Source organism: Rhinolophus hipposideros, assembly GCF_964194185.1.
Source record: "Rhinolophus hipposideros genome assembly, chromosome: 4".
Lineage (NCBI taxonomy): Eukaryota > Metazoa > Chordata > Mammalia > Chiroptera > Rhinolophidae > Rhinolophus > Rhinolophus hipposideros.
Window position 1 is genome coordinate 12,955,632 of NC_138050.1, and position 17,085 is coordinate 12,972,716.

Here is a 17,085-nt window from a genome sequence, read left to right on the forward strand (position 1 = left end):
CACTTGAAAGTAAAACAAGTGAAAGAAATCTGATAGCTAATTCTGTCTGGACCAGACCGAGCAGTCCTGTCTCTCCTATTCTTGAAGCAGACTAGTTTTTGCAAACACAGCACTTCAGTAAACACACAGAAAGCACTTACCCGGTCTCTGCAATGATTTCTGGAGCCACGTATGTTGGGGTGCCACAAACAGTGTACAGGGGGCCATCCACAATGGTGGCCAATCCAAAGTCACCCAGCTTCAGTGATTTGCTGCCATCTTGGTGTTCATACACCTAAAGTGAAAATGAAAAGTGAAATCACCTTAACCACGAGCTCAGAAGCTCTTTCCCAAAGAAATGAGGGGCATTGTGGTTTAAATTTAATGTATTTAATCATAAAAATATTGGGCAATTATGCAAGGATATGCATACAAGGATATCTGTCTTTAGATTACTGGTGAACAGCCAGCAAATGGAAATCTGTTAAATAAATTACAGGACATTTATACAATGAGATGTCCATGACCTGTTAAAATGGTGATATGGGTTTGTATTTACTGAAATGAATTATGTTTGGAAGTGAGGACAGCAGGTTTCAGATTGGTTTGCATAAAATGTCTATTAAAGAAAAAATATACACAAAGAAAAATGTCTGAGAGAACATGGTGTGTCTGTCTCTGGGTGGTGGAATTATGGGAGACTTTTTCTTCCTTTTGTTTATCTCATCTGTATTGGATGTTTCTACAATTAAAACTGATTTGCATAATATAGTGAAATATAGGAAGTCTCTAGTGTAGCACCTCCAATTTCTGAAAATGATTTCCTCTTCATTTTAATATATAAGAAGCTTCAAAAATGTAGTTCTTTAGTAACTGAACAAAAATATCTACATGTATATTAAAATACTTTATTTTTTAAAATAAATAATTGAAAGGGATATTAAAGTTTCATTTCACCTGTGGCAATTTGGAAAGATTTATCAGGTGCAGAGTCAGCATTCTGTCCAGGTTTCCTTATTAAAGAAGTAGAAGTCTCCAGTCTTTCACCCAACAAATCAAGAAAAGGATGCATGTCACCATCGGCAAGTATTTACACTGCGTTAGTTCCAGCCCAGGATCAAACCAAATGGGTCTCCTCTAAAAAGTATCCCCAACAACTTCTATTATTTCAAAGGGAAGATTAAAGACCACTCAGAATTCTAATTCCATGCCCTCCATTGGAATCAATAAGATAAAGGCAAGAACCACAGGCAAAGGATAGTATTCCCAGCCGAGGCAGTCACCAGGAGATGCCTCAAGGTGGCTTCCACGTGGCTTTCCATGTACATCAGAATAACTCTTCCAGTAAGTTGAGGCTTCCATGCTCCTCCTTTATTGCGCTATGATCATTTGCACTTGAGACAGCAGTTTGAACCTCCTCCACAGAAAGGCACATCTCCACAAATCAGAGCGCGCCACCACTCACACATGCGTGCCTTCCTTTGGAAAAAGTAGATGAACCCACTTCACTGTAGCGTGAAGTGCTGATGTTTGGCCAGCTAAGCTGCAGTCTCAGCGATGAACATTTGGATCTGTTTGGGATAATTTGGATCTAAGAGGCAGCCAGTCAGATCCTCCTCTCTGATAAGACTGTCTTTTCTGGGCAGAAAATATTCTTTGACATTTTCTCCACACTCAGAACATGGAGTCCTCTCCCTTAGGACTTGACCACAGTCAAGTTTGGGCTGTCCCCGGGCAGCGGCTTGTGAAGTCATCTGCATTTGGGTTGTTAGGGTAAAGGCGGCCATATGTCCCTCACAGATGTGGTTTTGCCAAGCTGTCATCTGGCCTGGACACTGTCTTCTCCACTATAATGAAGCCGCTGTTCAGCCCTGGCCAGCACGAATAAGTTTGAGGTTAAGGTGTCAGACTTTACGGTATCAGAGCTGCGAAGTACAGTATCATCTGCAGCCTAAATGTTCTCAGGCAAAAGAAATCCCTTAGGTGCAGTCTTAGCATGTCAGCCATTCTGATCAACCAAATGACAAGCAAATGTTTTTCACAAAAAGAAATCTGAGATGGAAACATCTAGTAGATCATCTAGTTTATTTCCGAGACAGAGCGGAATTGTTTACTTCCTTAATTCCATTTTGTTACCGATAACCTTTCTAAAATGCAAAGTAATCTCTCACTTCGATGTTTGGTTAGATCCAAACATTCATGGGGCGTGTTTTGTGAGACTGCACAGATTTCAATTTTTACAACTCCATTTATACAAGAATTTTGTGTGTTTTTTCTAAATGTACTATGTATAAATCACCTAACTTTATGCAAAAGTTGGACAAAAGCAGATGTTGGCAGATCCAGTCATAAGTCACATTTTTGTTGTGAATATGACCATGTAAACCTCTTACATGTAGCAAAGGTTTTATTTTTTAACATCTACGTTCTGGTAGGAATTCTATTTCACATATATGTCAATTACATTTAATGTACCTGAGCAATAAAGTTCAAGGTTTCAATAAGAAAAAAAGCATTAAAAAAAAAATCTACCTAAAATAAAGAAAATGAGGATTACATTCAAGTAGCAATACTCCTTAAATAAACCAACTCCATTTAAATAACATATCTAGAATCTATCATTTCGATGTTCTTTTTTTCTCCCTTCAATCACGTCTACAATTCCCCGCATCCCATTTTTTTTGTTGTTGTTGTATTTTTTTTTTTTCCTGTGGAAACCATATAGAATTTTCCTGTACATAAAGAAGTTACAGTGATGCTTATGAGAGACAATAAGCGCTTAGAGACAATGGCCTAATCCATATAATTGAAAACATTTGTAGACACAGGTACATTAGAAATGCTTCATCAAAGATGTTTTTGCAGGTGAATCAATGCCCAGGCCTTTGGTTTGGAATTCTGTTTAACCTACTGACCGTCAGGCAGGGCAGGGAAAAGGTTGCTTTGAGTTTTTCTCTGTCAACACTTTGGGAGCAGGATGCGGAAGAATATATTCCCGGTTTCTTCTCCTCCAATGGGAGAGGGCCTCTCTAAGTGGTATAAGGAGCCCAGCTAACAACTGGGGCTCAGCACACGTACCTATGCTCACTCTTATCTCCTCCCGAGCCAGTTATAGAGGGGCATGAATGAGGCCATTTAAAAATGTAATTAAGCTCTGTTAAAATCACAGGTTGCTAAACACATCTGTCACAAACACACACATGTAAGTGTCTACACACACACACACACACACACACACACACACACACAATCACAAAATCATCTCCAGAAATTATTTTCCCACATGGTAGCTATAAAATCACTTTGAGCTAAATTTTTAATTAAAAGTTAGGAATCAGAAAAGCTAACAAGTTCACGTTTAAAATGCTGAGTCCTTGGCTTATACCACTCTCTGAATCTCTTCTGACTTTGTTCCTCTGTATGTCTCCTCATCCTGACCATCTTCCAGAAAGGACACTAACAGGCTACAAGCATAGGCTTAGACAGCCTGTTCCAGCAAGTGGGGTTCTGGTATAAGAACTTTTTGCTGTAACTGTATTTTAAAGCCTTCATAAAATATGACCCGCATGTGAGGTGGGAGTACATTAATTGTCAATCAAAGAGTACTCACAACACGGGATATAATTTAGTGTTCATCCTAGGCCCTTTAAATACTATCGATGTTCCCCTACATTTTATACACCGAGGGGCCATTAAAGAGACGGGGATTAGTGCAAATTACCCAGTATGTAGTGCTTTCACTGTTTTAACTAAGCAATAAAACTGTGTAATTGTACAACACTAATTGAATGCAGCTACACATAATTGTGGGCTGCCATACGCATCCTATTACCATAAAGACTGTCAGTATTTTGTAAGCTACTCTTGTGATCATTGCAGATGGCTACAGTCAGAGAAGTTGTTCTCTAGGGTTTATTATATGGCTATAAAGACATCCCCTGATTTGACAGACTAAATGTGTTAAATGGCAACAATTATGAAAAAGGTTCTAATTAAAAGCTGAAGGCATGTCCTACCAAGAATAGATATAATGAAAGGTCAGGTATTAGGTTTTTGGCACACTGGTATTTTACACAAGATTTTTCTTTTTTAAAGAAGTTTTGTGGTTTTTTTTTTATTTTTCATTTATTGGAGTTTCGCAGTAGCTGTAACTTGCTGAACAGTAGATGTTTGGGCATGTGTCTGATTTCCCATGGATTAGAAACTGACACCGTTTGGAAACGTTATTTGAAAAAAATAAAAGAGTTAATATAAGTCATAAAATGCAGCCGGTGGCCATAAAATAATATGAAAATTCACAGATAACATGAACGCAGTCAAATGGTTTCCAAAATTCCCATAATAGCAAACTAAAAGCTGACTAATGTAACAGATGTGCTGGAACAAACATATTTCTCAATGTTGCTGTGAATTCAAGGATAAACCTGTTGAAACGCTGGCTAATGAATCATTAGTAACCACTGAAATATTTTTCACAGAGGAGCTCGGTAAGCACTAAAAATTATTTAAAGAATTGAACAAAAGTGGCATGAAATCGACAAAGCCATGAAAAAAAGTCAATTTACTTTTTAACAAATGTGGTACCCTTTTAAAAAGACATTGATTTTCTTCTGGCCACAGTGTATGGTCTTTATGATCCTTTCTAAGAAAAATGGATTACATTTAAATCTTTAATCTTTAAGAAGTGAAATATAACAACATTTATGCAAAGAATTATTTTGCAAAATGTACTTTATGTCCCACATACTTTAGAGTTAAACCCCCTGGGGAAAAATATTTAAAAAAAACCCACAAAAAACCATTAAATACCCACATATAAAATCTTTATGAAATCAAAAGTTAAATGCAATAATTAAAATGATTAAAGTTTTATAGAAGTTAGAAAGAAGTAAGTCAGAAGAGGGGTAACAATATTAGGGGAAAAATAAAATAGTTTTTCAAAGTATTACACTAGGGATATCTGGGAAGACAGAGAAGTGAATGGAAACTCTAGGAAACCCGATTCTCATCCTCACTTTAAAATAGTCATGAAACTATCTAAAAGGAGTTCTATGCAGCTGTAGTGAGATGCATAAAAACATGCACATTCCAGATTCTGTTAGCAATTGTATATCCTAGGATTTTGTTAAAACTGTGGGAAGTCAGTGTCATTGCAATTTTTAAAAATTGTACTACATTTTTGTCACATAAGCAATATCCATTATGTCATTGCAGGAAAATTGGAAAAGACAGAGAATTATAGAGGAAAGGAAGTAAAATCACTCATATCTTTGACACCTAGAAATAATCATTTATTAACATTTTGGAGTATGGACTTCCAGAGCTTTCTTTCGCTCTCTTTCTTTCCTGCTTTTCTTTATTCCAGTGGACAATAAATCCTGAAGTTTTCCCAAGTGAATAAGCATATATCTACATCATGATTTTTAGTGGCTGCTGGATATTCCATTGCATAGATGCACTATAATAATAACCCCAACAACTACTCCCTCTTCCATTATTGAGTACACGGAATATGCCAGCCATCCTGTTGAGAACATACTGGTCCTCACAACAATCCTATTAAGTAACCTTGCTGCTATTTTGGAGATGAGAAAATTGAGGCTCAGAGATATTAAGTAACTTGCCAGTGTTAGATAACAAGTGGCAAAGCCAGGACTTTAGCTCAGGTATATCCAAGTCCATGATTCGAACCAGTATGTACTCTTGTCCCCCATCATGCCTTTATTTAACTGATCAGTGCTCCGATATAAGTTGTTTCTATATGTTTTTCATACTAAAAATCACTGAGATAAATATGTGATTTTTTTTTTTATGTTACATTTCTTGGAGTAGAATTACTTAGTCACAGTACATACATTATTTAAGGCTTTGGTTATATATCACCAAATTATTTTTCAGAAAGGCTTATCAAGGTATGTAGGAGATGCTTGGTATCCTCATAACTTTGCCAAACTGTATATTATTATTATTATTATTATCATTATTATTATTGTTATTATTATTAATTTTTGCTAGTCCAATAAAGCCATGCCATTTTAAAATGAAGTGAAGTCCTTAATGACAGGAGAAATGGCGAGTAGAGCAGGCAGATGCAGACCAACCAAGGGTGGTCTTCCTGTCTTCTTCTCCCTGATGGAGTCACAGGGCCTCAGAGAAGGGCCCTCGGTAAATGTTGAGTAGAGTAGCTGGCACATTATTGTACCAAATAATTTTGGGGGAAATATCGCTTTCCTTCTATATCCCCTCAACTTTTAAACAAATGCAGATAGCAGGAGTTATTTCTTTTTTCTAAACACCTATGAAAAATGATCATTCAGTTTCTGCTTGGACATTTCCAATGACTACAAGCTACCTGTAATAAAAGCGACTTGATTTTCAAACAGGTGTAATCGTTGGAAAGATTTTCTTAGGTCAACTTCAAATCTATCGCCCATTAATGTCTTCTCTTTAGTTTGAGGTCAGGGCTCTAAAATGCAGTACAGAAAAGTTTTCCCATCTTCCATTGGGCAGCCTTTCATGTGTTTAATGAGTGCCGCCATGCTCCACTTTCTCCACCCCTTCCCTCGGCTAAACTCCAAGCCCCTGAATGATGTGTTCAGGTCCCTCACAACAGGGGTAAGGTGGTGTGAACAGGCAGTGGGATCCCCTGGTGGCAGCACTCTTTTAGTGAAAGAATCTAAAGGCACAACAGTAGTTTTAGTAGTCATGTCACACGGAGACACACACTGAACTTATATTCAACAACTAACCTTTGACCTGGCCAGGCCAAGTTTTCCCCATTACTACTTTTCTGCAATGATCAATAAAACAACTACCCCTAAGTCACTTAGTCCACAGGGGTTTGTACTGCTCTCTTGTTGAATTTCATCTTACTGATTTGGGACCTTCAGAGAACTAAAGATATTTTTGGGTCTTCACTGTGTCATTTGATAGAATATACCTTCACTTCAGCTCACTGGAAATGTTGATTAGGGCACAGCTAGTGACCGACTCCTGTGAGATCCATGGCACCCTTCCTCTGGATAATCCCCAATCCATTAATCAACGCTCTGGTGGCTCAAGTTCATAGTATAGCGGACTGACTACAAACCTACTCCACTATGTTTTTGTGTATGACCTCTAGGCACTCTATCTGTTGTCTTTGCTACGTGTACCTGTGTAGTTGGTGATCCTATCATCAGATGGATTTATTTTGGAATTATGGGATGGGATTAAGGCAGAAGGAAATTTTGTGAGTTCAGTGTTGGCTTGAACTGGAAACTAAGAAAAGCTGGACCACAACTACGGTCATCTCTTGGGGAAAACAGGATACAATCCATTTAGTGACAATGAGGGTCATGAGCTATGCATGCTGTTTTGATGGGCAGCTAGGAGCAGGCATAGAATTGTTAAAAGAAAATTTCTGACCAACAGAAAGATGGTTTCTGACATAAAATTTTATATTGCAAGAAAATTAATGTGTTTATTTCTGGAAGCTAAGAGCAACTAGGGATATAGTTATATTTTTGCCAGGGAAGACATTAATTTTCCTAAGGAGGTGGTATTCGTGTATACATTTTAAAAAGAACCCCCTGGCTCCCAGGAAGAAATATAGGCTGCTACTGATGATTTTTGCTGCCAAGGCTACAAGCTTGCCATCTAGTGGTGACTCATGTAAATTGAAGGCTGTTTGTCTTAAGACTGTTTTTTGTTTCTGTTTTGTTGTTGTTTTGAAAAAAGCAAAAGGTTCCTTTTAGTCACAAATTATCGTGGTGTGTGTACACACACACACACACAATGTTCCCATGCATAAGTGCAGCTGGGGAAGCACTGTACTTTCTCTCCCCATTCAAGGAATTTTAGACTGAGGCCAATGTGAGTCCTCAATGTAAGACGAGTGGAGAAATGACTTAGACATGTCATGTTGGGTCCATCCTCTATTCTATGAAGAAATATCACTCATTCACTCTTTCATCTCATCTCATCCACCTGTCACTCATATAGATGATTATTAAGCATCAGGCCTGATGAACCACATACAAAGCAAAATGAACAACATAAAATTATTAGCTTAATTAACTTGTGTAAAAAGAACCCTTTGTAATGATACAATAATAAAATTGTAAAAGATATTAATATTGTGTCAGTTCCTAATTTCCACCTAAAATGTATCGGGAAACATCACTGCAAGTCAAATCATATTTTCTCATTGATCTGGCCAAATACTTAGACTTGAATAAATCATTCATATGATCAATATAGATCCTTTAGGCCAAGATACATTTTTATATTGTTCCACAAGAATTAACAATAAAAAATTCTAAAAATTCTGTATATACAATGATACTATATAAAAGGAAATCTAGAGCTGAATTAACATTTATAAACAATACTTTGCTAGTTATAACAATTAGCAAAAATCTTCTTAGTAGTCTAAAAATTTAGAAGGCTTTTTTTTTTTTGAAGCCTCGTAATAAAAGAGCAATGCAAAGTGTGCAGTGTGGCCTTTTTATTTAGTTGGTAAGTTTCTCTGTAGTGAGAAAATCTTTACTTTAAATTTATTATAGCATTTTTCAACAATAATCTACAGCTCTACATTTCTCAAGGATATGGCAAATCCATGCATGGGTAAATAGTAAAATTTTAAAAGCAATGTGATAAAAAGATGAAAGATGATTTTTATAGTATACAGTTTTATTGTTAAGCAGTTTTATTTTTAGGGATAATTGAATTATTATTACAAATAAAAGGGGGATAAAAAGGGAACTAATAGGTATGTGTTATCTCTTCATCTTCATAAAATCCCCTTAAATGTGGCCCAAAGGGGTTAAGTAGCTTGTTCAAGGTCATAAGACTAGCCAGTGGAAAAGTGAAACACTTGGTTTTGAACTTTTGTCCATCTGACTATAAATCCTGAGTATGTGAATGTGTGCCTCCCATGATGGTTTGCTTTTTTCCCACATAAAGGTCACCAAAATGTGAAATTAACAGAGGTCTTGAGTGCAATTAGTGATGTCATCATAATTTTGTTAAACTTATTCTATATTTCTACTTATTTTATCCATAATAGATTTATCCCTGCAAAACTTACCAACCCTTAACACTCTCCTATAGTAAGAAATTACTATTCTGGAGAAGCAGAATTACTTTATGTTTTCACATTTATATTTTAAAACTATATTATGAATGACTATGATGATGATGATGATGATGATGATGTATGTGTATATATATATATATATATATTCACATTCTTAAATTAGAAAAGAAAGGAAAAAGGAGAGAACTGTTTCTTTTTGAGTAATTTAAAATATGTTCAAATGAGCACTTAAAATGTATCCTGCAAATTGTAATTTTAGTAAAAGTACAGTGCTATGTAATCATGTATGGCATTTACAGAAATAGATAACACTCTGGTGAGAAGTAAAACTGAACTGCAAAAAGGGGGAAGGGAAATGAAACTTTAATTTTTAATCACTGACTTTTCGAAGCTTAGAGAAGTTTTTAAACAAAGGCCCAGTGTAAGTCTGTTCCCATGAGACAATCCCACATAATTCAGGAATAATGAATGCAGACGAGAAAATTGCTGCAGCTTACCGAGACAGCTATGCAGAAGAGAATGTTTAGGCTACTGCAGATATGTGGAATTTGAGGTGCAATTAAGTCAGAACTCCATCATTTGACCTCAGTTGCCTTCATTAGCCAGTAGCTACAAGATTACTAACATAATTGCAATTAGCTAATTGCTTGTGTATCTATTTCTTGGAAAACCTATTTTTCCTACTTGAAGGCATATATCTCTGTTCCTTGGCACAGTACCTAGCACACAGCAAGCATACCATAAACCACTCTCCCTAATTCCTAGGTTTATGTAGTCTAGTGCTTACAGCTTGGGCTTTGGAGTGGGGCAGAGCTAGGCTAAATCTTGACTCTTCCACTTATGAATTGTGCTGGCCGTGGGCAGGTCTTTGAACTCTTGGCACTCGGTTTCCTTATCCGTGAAATGGAACACTAATAAAACTTACCCTCCTATGGTTCTTGTGAGAATTCAATGAGGTAATGAGTGTAAAACCCTCAGCTCAGGGTGCACACAGAGGTGGTTCTCCACAACAGCAGATTGCATAGCTGTATTGCATAGCTGGGGCTATGTATTGCATAGCTGGGGCTGCGCTGCTCATCTGCTCTTAAACTTGAGTGTTCATACGGATGATGTGATTGAGCCTGTTGCAATGCACATGTGCAGCCTGTCACCAGTCACCAGATTCTGATTTGGTAAGGCTGTGGGGAAGCTGAGAAATTTGCATTTTTAACGGGCATCTGGGAGTAATTCTGATGCAGGGGGTCTCTGGACCACCCTTGGAGATGCATTGCTTTAGAAAGAGAATCCTCAATTTCCAGATTTCTGAAGAGATGGACAAACTAATAGTCACATATAATACATAACACTCAGGGATGGGTAATGGAAGTAGAAGAACTACCATCTTGGGGGAAGGGAGGTCGGAATTGAATAGATTTCATTAAAATTCTAACATGAATAGCCAGCAAAATTTATGTTACTCCCATATTCACCAGGGATAGCTCCCCTGTGCTCAGTCTCTGTCTCCTCAATTCTTTCCAATATTTGCCCTTAACAATGGACTTGGAAAGGATACTCATTTGCTTGCGTGGAGAACTCTCAGAGAGGGGGAGTTCACGAAAAAAAAAAAAAAAAAAAGCAAACCAAATAGTTGGAGGAGGGTAAAAATGGCTCTGATTTTTGAAATCAGTTTTCATCATGATTACTTATGCTGAGGGGCTTGTGTCTTTAAAACCTATTATGATTTATTCTTAGCTTTTAAATCATCTTATTGGGATGTAAACTTGGGAGACTAACAGAAAATGTCAAAGGGCTTCCTTTTTTATTCAAGTAAAACTTTCTAAGCTAAAGGTGCTGTAGATAAATGATACACGTGCAAATGCTCCTCAGGACTGCCTTGGCCTAGCCTGTGGTGTTAACCGCAGCCCTAGATTCCTGAGTTGGGTTCCCAGCCCTCTGTCCTTGCCCCCCACTTCAGGTTCGTACTTGCTAATAAGGGCCTTGCTCCTCTGGCACATTAATCCTTATAGGTCAACTTAAAAGACTCAATTTCAGCTAGTTACTGAAGGCCAGCTGGAAACTAGCCTTTAGGGTATTTTTATTTTTATTTTTTTAAGAAAGTAAAGCAAATAGAAGAGAAAGAGAGAGAGAGAAAGAGAGAGAGAGAGAGAGAGAGAGAGAGAGAGACAGAGAGAGACAGAGAGAGACAGAGAGAGACAGAGAGAGATTCATATTCACTCATGAGTGCTTGGAACTCAAGACGCCCTGAAGTTGGAGTTCCTCTTACCAGCAGGTTCTCTGGCTTGATGTCACGGTGGACGATGTTCAGGCTATGCAGGTATTTGATGGCGCTGGCCAGGTTGTACAGCATCCCACTGGCGTCTCGCTCAGTGTATTTGTTAGTGGAAGTAATGGCATCAAAGAGGTCTCCCCCCTAAGAAGAGACCAGCAGGCGGAGCAGCATATTAACAGATGGTCCAATGGGGCTGCCTGGAGAGGGACTGACAGGCTAGAAAGGAAATGAAGAATGCACACAGGATCTCTGGGTTCCCTGCCACTTCCCTCGCCAAGGCCCAGACACCTTCTGGTGACTTCTCCCTCCACGGCAAAAGCCATTTCCTCCAGAGCTCAAAGAAAGAAGCAGGGTGAGGATTCTGTATCAGACTGGCAGCCTTTTCCACAGACGCCAGCCTGGCAGGAGGGGTCTTGTGACACCTAGATGTCCTGATGACATGTGCTACATGCCTCATACCAACTCCCAGCACAAGTTCAAATTTATAACCTCCCAAAATGAGAAACAGGTAATACCCCAAACCTCACCCTTAACAAAATGTTCTTCTGCCCTTTGAAATTTTCTCTCTCTCTCTCTCTCTCTCTCTCTCTCTCTCTCTCTCTCTCTCTCTCTCTCTCACACACACACACACACACACACACACACACACATTTCCCTTCAGTCTCTGGATTTAGCTCTCTAGGAGTGGGTGTTGTGTTTTCTTTTTCAATAGTGTGTTTCTTTGTAAGGAACAGAGAAAAGAATCAAAAACTGTCATTCCAAAGATGAGAGAGAAAGAGAGGGAGGAGGGCGGAGAAATTTCAAAGACTGTTTTCTATGACCATTATTCATCTGAACGTCTGTTTCCCTTGTTCCCTGCTAACTTATTGCTATTTGGCCAAACAACGATTTTAGGCTCCAGTTTTAGTTCCATTTATCTGAACCTGATGAGACACGTTGGTCTGATTTACTAACACTGTGTGCATCATTCTTGCATGCGATTCACCAAACAGCCAAACACAGTAGCCAATCGTGTTCATCTGTTACCTAGTGAGGTTGGGACTTAATTTTTCTTTTTAAATAGCAAAAGCAGAATACAGCACATTGTAGGCTGACAGTTTTCAAATCTCACTGTGTGGCCTGGACTCCCCTGTACAATCTCCACTTGGGAGGCTGCTCCCACTGTCCAGTCAGCCTCTGCAATTCCCAAACTACTGAAATACGTACTTTCCCCACCCCCAAAATGTGCACTTTCTCAACTTCCTAATTCTCTTATAAAGCAAAACTGTTATAAGCAGGTTTGCAGGTTTTTTCTGTGCCTCTCGAGGAGGCGGGATATTCACTGTGGTCTCCGTGAACAGCACCCTGATGCAGAAGGATCTGTGGGGGGCTGTAGATGGTGGCCCTGCAAAGACTGCACCCTTATCCAATACGTAGTTATCTGGGCTCCAGGTATCCTGTCATCTCATTTTCTCTTCGACGTCAACAAAACAGTCAACAAATCCAACTAGTCCTTTCTTTAAGGCACGCCTCATCACATCCTTCTGGGCAACCCCACTCCACCTTCTAAGTGACAGTTCCCATCCCTTCATCTCTGGATTGTGATCACATGACCTGACACCCTGCACAGCTTCCTTCCGCAGGATCTGTGTCCAACGCGTCCCCTGCACTGTCTGTCACCTTCCCACACGACATGTTCATACAGATTTTCTTTCTCTCTTTAAGAAATCAGCCTTCTTTTCTCATGGTTCTCCACGTTCTCCTCCCAACCTTCCTTCTAACTTGTTTAATGTCATCTCTTGCCACTACCTAGATCTTCATGCTCCAGGTAGGATATTTCTTCCCTGGTCACCACATAAGACTAAATCACTCTGCACTCTTAACCTTTCCTTATTAGAGCCTCTTTCCTGGAATGTCCCCTCTATTTCCCTTCCTTATTTTATCTCCTGTTGATCTCTTAGGGCCTTGACACAGGGCCTGCCTTTTTCTGTGCAAATTTCTGTAGGCAAAAGTCTAAAGTCCTCTTCTTAAGAATTATGGAAATTCACTTTTAATAATTGTTCCTTCACTATTTTCCAGAATGAAGGAAATACTTGTTTATGCTATATCTTCAGGCACACTTTGGCACACTACTGGGCCCTTAGGGTTTAAGAAGCATGGCCCCAGTGAAATTTCTCGGGGGGAACATTATGGGAAACTCTTGGGGCAAACCTGGGATTGGCCTTCCCTTCAGACCTGGCCTCACAGCAGTTCTGGGTCAGGCTAAGCTTAAGAATACGGTCTAGGGGCACAATTGAGGAGTCCCAATGCTGAGCTAGACACTTTCTGGCCCTGTTAGGCTATCTTGATCCCCTAGAGAAAATTCATGAAGTCTGTTAAGTGACATGAGGACCTCCTAATTACACATAGCGATAGTTCCTAGGCTAAGTGTATGACTGACTATCAGACTAAGCTTTCCCACAAAATGTGTTCTTAACTCTTGAGCCTTTGCCTCTTTGAAGATTTCTCATCTTCAAAGATGATTTTTAGTCTTAGATTCAACTTAATTAAATCTAATTTTGATATGTCAAATTTTAATTAGTCAAAGATTTAATTTAGTCTTAGCTCTCCAAAACTCAGCCAATGACAGGGAGCTAATCAATTTTTAGCAACACAAAGGGGGGAAACAGAAAAGTTTTGAAGTTTTTGGTCTTGAAATTAATGTCATTATAAAAACAACACCCTTGGCGCTTGAGAAAGTGTAATTTATAATGTTGGTACTTACCAAACTTTATCTGGTAATAAAGTGCCAATACAAAAATCTTCTAACTAAACGAAATCAACCTTTCCTTGTTGGAATACGCACTTTACATTTTTATCACCTTTAGACTCAAATGTGACAATAACCTTGTGTTACTACACACAACCTCTCTGGAAAAAAAAAAATCAAATCCTAACCTGAAATAGAAAAAAATAAGTTTCATCTGTAAATATAAATAACCACTAAAACAAAAAAATATCAACAGATCTGAAGTAAAGCGACTCTGAATAATGGAAGTTTAAAGATCCTAGAATGAACATTTTTATCTATAAATGGAGAGTGCCAAAAAATGTATAAACATTTTAAGAAAAGAAAAAACTATTAAAATTGTAATACTCAATATATACCGATAACACAAGATGAATACAAGTCACGTTTGACTTCTGCAATGACAAGAGGTGCTCAAAGTGGTTCCCATCTGCGTCCAGACACTTCTGATTACGACGAACTACTGCTTGAGCAACATTGACCAAAATGTCCATTGTATACATGTTTTTGGCACAGATTAGTCATAGATGAATTTATTAAATGCTTTCTTTGTCTTAAATCTTTGCCAGAGGAAACCCCCAATGCCACAATGCTGATTTCTGCAGGCCGCTTGGCGTCAGAGTCAAGGCTCTCACTCATGGTGCACACAGTTGATGCACAAGACGGTACAACTAATTTACAACACTTCACAACTAAAGCAGACATTACTTACACCATCAGTGAGATTGACACAATACAAAAGGCTAGGAAAAAAAAACAGAACTTCATGAAAATTAAACATTCAATGTGTTAAAACTTCTAATTACTGAAAATTTCAAATATGAAAGTAGAGGGAATAGGCAAGTCATCTTTCACCTACATGCAACTATTAATAAACATTTGGCCATTTTTATATTCTATGACTTTAGTAGAATAAAAATGTAATTTTATGTGACACGATGAGATGGCAGCATTCACTGCAAGATGGTAGACTATTCACGTTAATGTTAGAACTGTGCTATTTTTCTATTAAATTGGTGACTAAAAGCTTAATGCCTGTTTTTATAGGCATGAGTGATACCTTTGGATGTAGTTCCTGGAAAAGTGAACAAGTTCTACTACTATAATAACAACGATTGCGTTGGGATCTAGTACTTTCTGTGTCACACAAACTGGTGGAAGCCTTCCCTCTTATCCCCACAATAACACTCCTAGGCGGGTACTATTAGTATGCTCATTTTACGTGTGACAGAACTGAGGCAGAGAGAGAGATACTTGAGATCAGGGAGCTATTTAGGTCAGAGTTGGGACTTGAACTCTTGTGGTATAGTTTTAGTATTAATACTCTTAACCATGATGCCAATGCAGAGAAATGAGAGACTGAGTATTGGTGGGAGGAAATAAAGAGTTGTATTATAGAGAAGCGTGTGCTGCCTTGTACAGATTTATTTCTTTTTCCAAAATACGCACCTTTACCAATTCCATGACCAGATACAGTTCAGTTGGCACATCCATCTCTTCAATCAGAAGGACAATATTGGGGTGCTTCACTCTCCTTAAGATAGACACCTCGTTCTGGATCATGTGCTCCTGTCCAATGGAGAAGTGACCTTAATTAAAATACACATCCAGAAATAGGAGGAGCTAGCTCAAACGAGTAAAACTATACGATGTAAAGATCAAGGGGCATGTATTTTGGTAAAATATATTAATGTATCTTAGATTCGGATATTCAGAGAGCCTAGAATTGCCAAAAGGTGTTGAAGGTCTTTAGACGATGCTTGTAAGTCCAGAATTTATCACGATAAATTACAATAAGTTCATACAGAAGGATGGAATGAACTCAGATCACAAAAGTAACGGAAGAATATAAATAAACAAGCAAAGATGAGAAACAGAAACAATATCCAATCATTCCAGCTAACTTTATTCTAGGACTACGTATAGAATAATGTTATATCCTAACTAGAATGTAACATTCTATTCCATCAATATACAACAATTGGGGTGAACTTATGTGTATTTGGGAGCAGATCTCTGTGTTTTTACCCCCCCCCCCCCGGAATACTGTATTTTCATTAAGAATAAACCTTATACATACTTTGCCTCGACATTTACTTTTCTTGATAATTTTCAGGGCATACTCCCTGGCAGTTGACCTGCAAAGAGAAAGATTTTTTTTTTTAAAAAAACATAAACTTAATTTCAGTTCTACCGAATCATCTTGTTAAGGATTAATTTCTTATCCTATAGATCTTGCATCATGGTATAAATATTTCGTGAATGACTCTCTTTTCCTTTTCTAGAAGAAATACGTCAACTTTTCGGGGTTGAGTAAGTGTAAGGATAACAAATATGTTAGCACAGAAACATCATGAGCTGCTCATGAAGTCATACTTGTAACAAAACCACGACCATTTCTAGTGCCACGTGTAACTCCTCCTGCTAGGTTGCCCTGCCCTGCCCTGCCGTCTGAGGTGATGTGATCAGGATATAAAACAGATGTGAGTTTCTGCCCTTCCTCTTCCCAGTTTCTCTTGAGGGTCTCTATCCATGAAGTGTGGCTGTGACAGTTTCCTGAATGGTTCGTTGGTCACACCAAAAGCTCGACAGAAGCAGTTCACACTCTTTTAGACTTGGGATCAGTTGGCAAGCCTAAGTGGTCTCCTGGAGAACTCACAGATAACACATTCAAGGTGTAGAAAGGGATACAACCATTATCTGAGCTTTCTGTGAGTTCTTGGGCCTTTAATGTCTGTATTATTTCACAGAAATTAAATGGAGCTGGCAATTAAACTCAACTCACTTTCCCAAATCTACATGGCAGTGTTAAAATCAGGACTCGGAGTTCTTGAGGTCTCTCTCTGCTTCCTTCACATACAGTCCAACCAACACCGTCCCTGCTCTCTGATGGGTGTGCGGAGGGAGGGTTTTGTCATTCTGCTGCCTGTACAGCTTCCTAACTTGTGTTAACATCTCTAAGATACTGTAGTACAAAACACCACACATTTG

General features: G+C 38.4%; 1 protein-coding gene across 5 annotated transcripts in view; it reads right to left on the reverse strand.

The window, feature by feature from the left end:
* Nucleotides 1-17,085, reverse strand: part of DCLK1 (doublecortin like kinase 1) — a 313,253-nt gene that overhangs the window by 34,993 nt on the left and 261,175 nt on the right. For all 5 annotated transcript variants that reach the window (XM_081047041.1, XM_081047042.1, XM_081047043.1 and 2 more), the window contains 4 exons: nucleotides 16,175-16,232; nucleotides 15,544-15,663; nucleotides 11,322-11,468; nucleotides 141-274 (listed from right to left, as the gene is read on the reverse strand). In XM_081047041.1, the coding sequence (XP_080903167.1) occupies nucleotides 141-274; nucleotides 11,322-11,468; nucleotides 15,544-15,663; nucleotides 16,175-16,232 (459 nt within the window). The remainder of the gene's footprint in view (nucleotides 1-140; nucleotides 275-11,321; nucleotides 11,469-15,543; nucleotides 15,664-16,174; nucleotides 16,233-17,085) is intronic.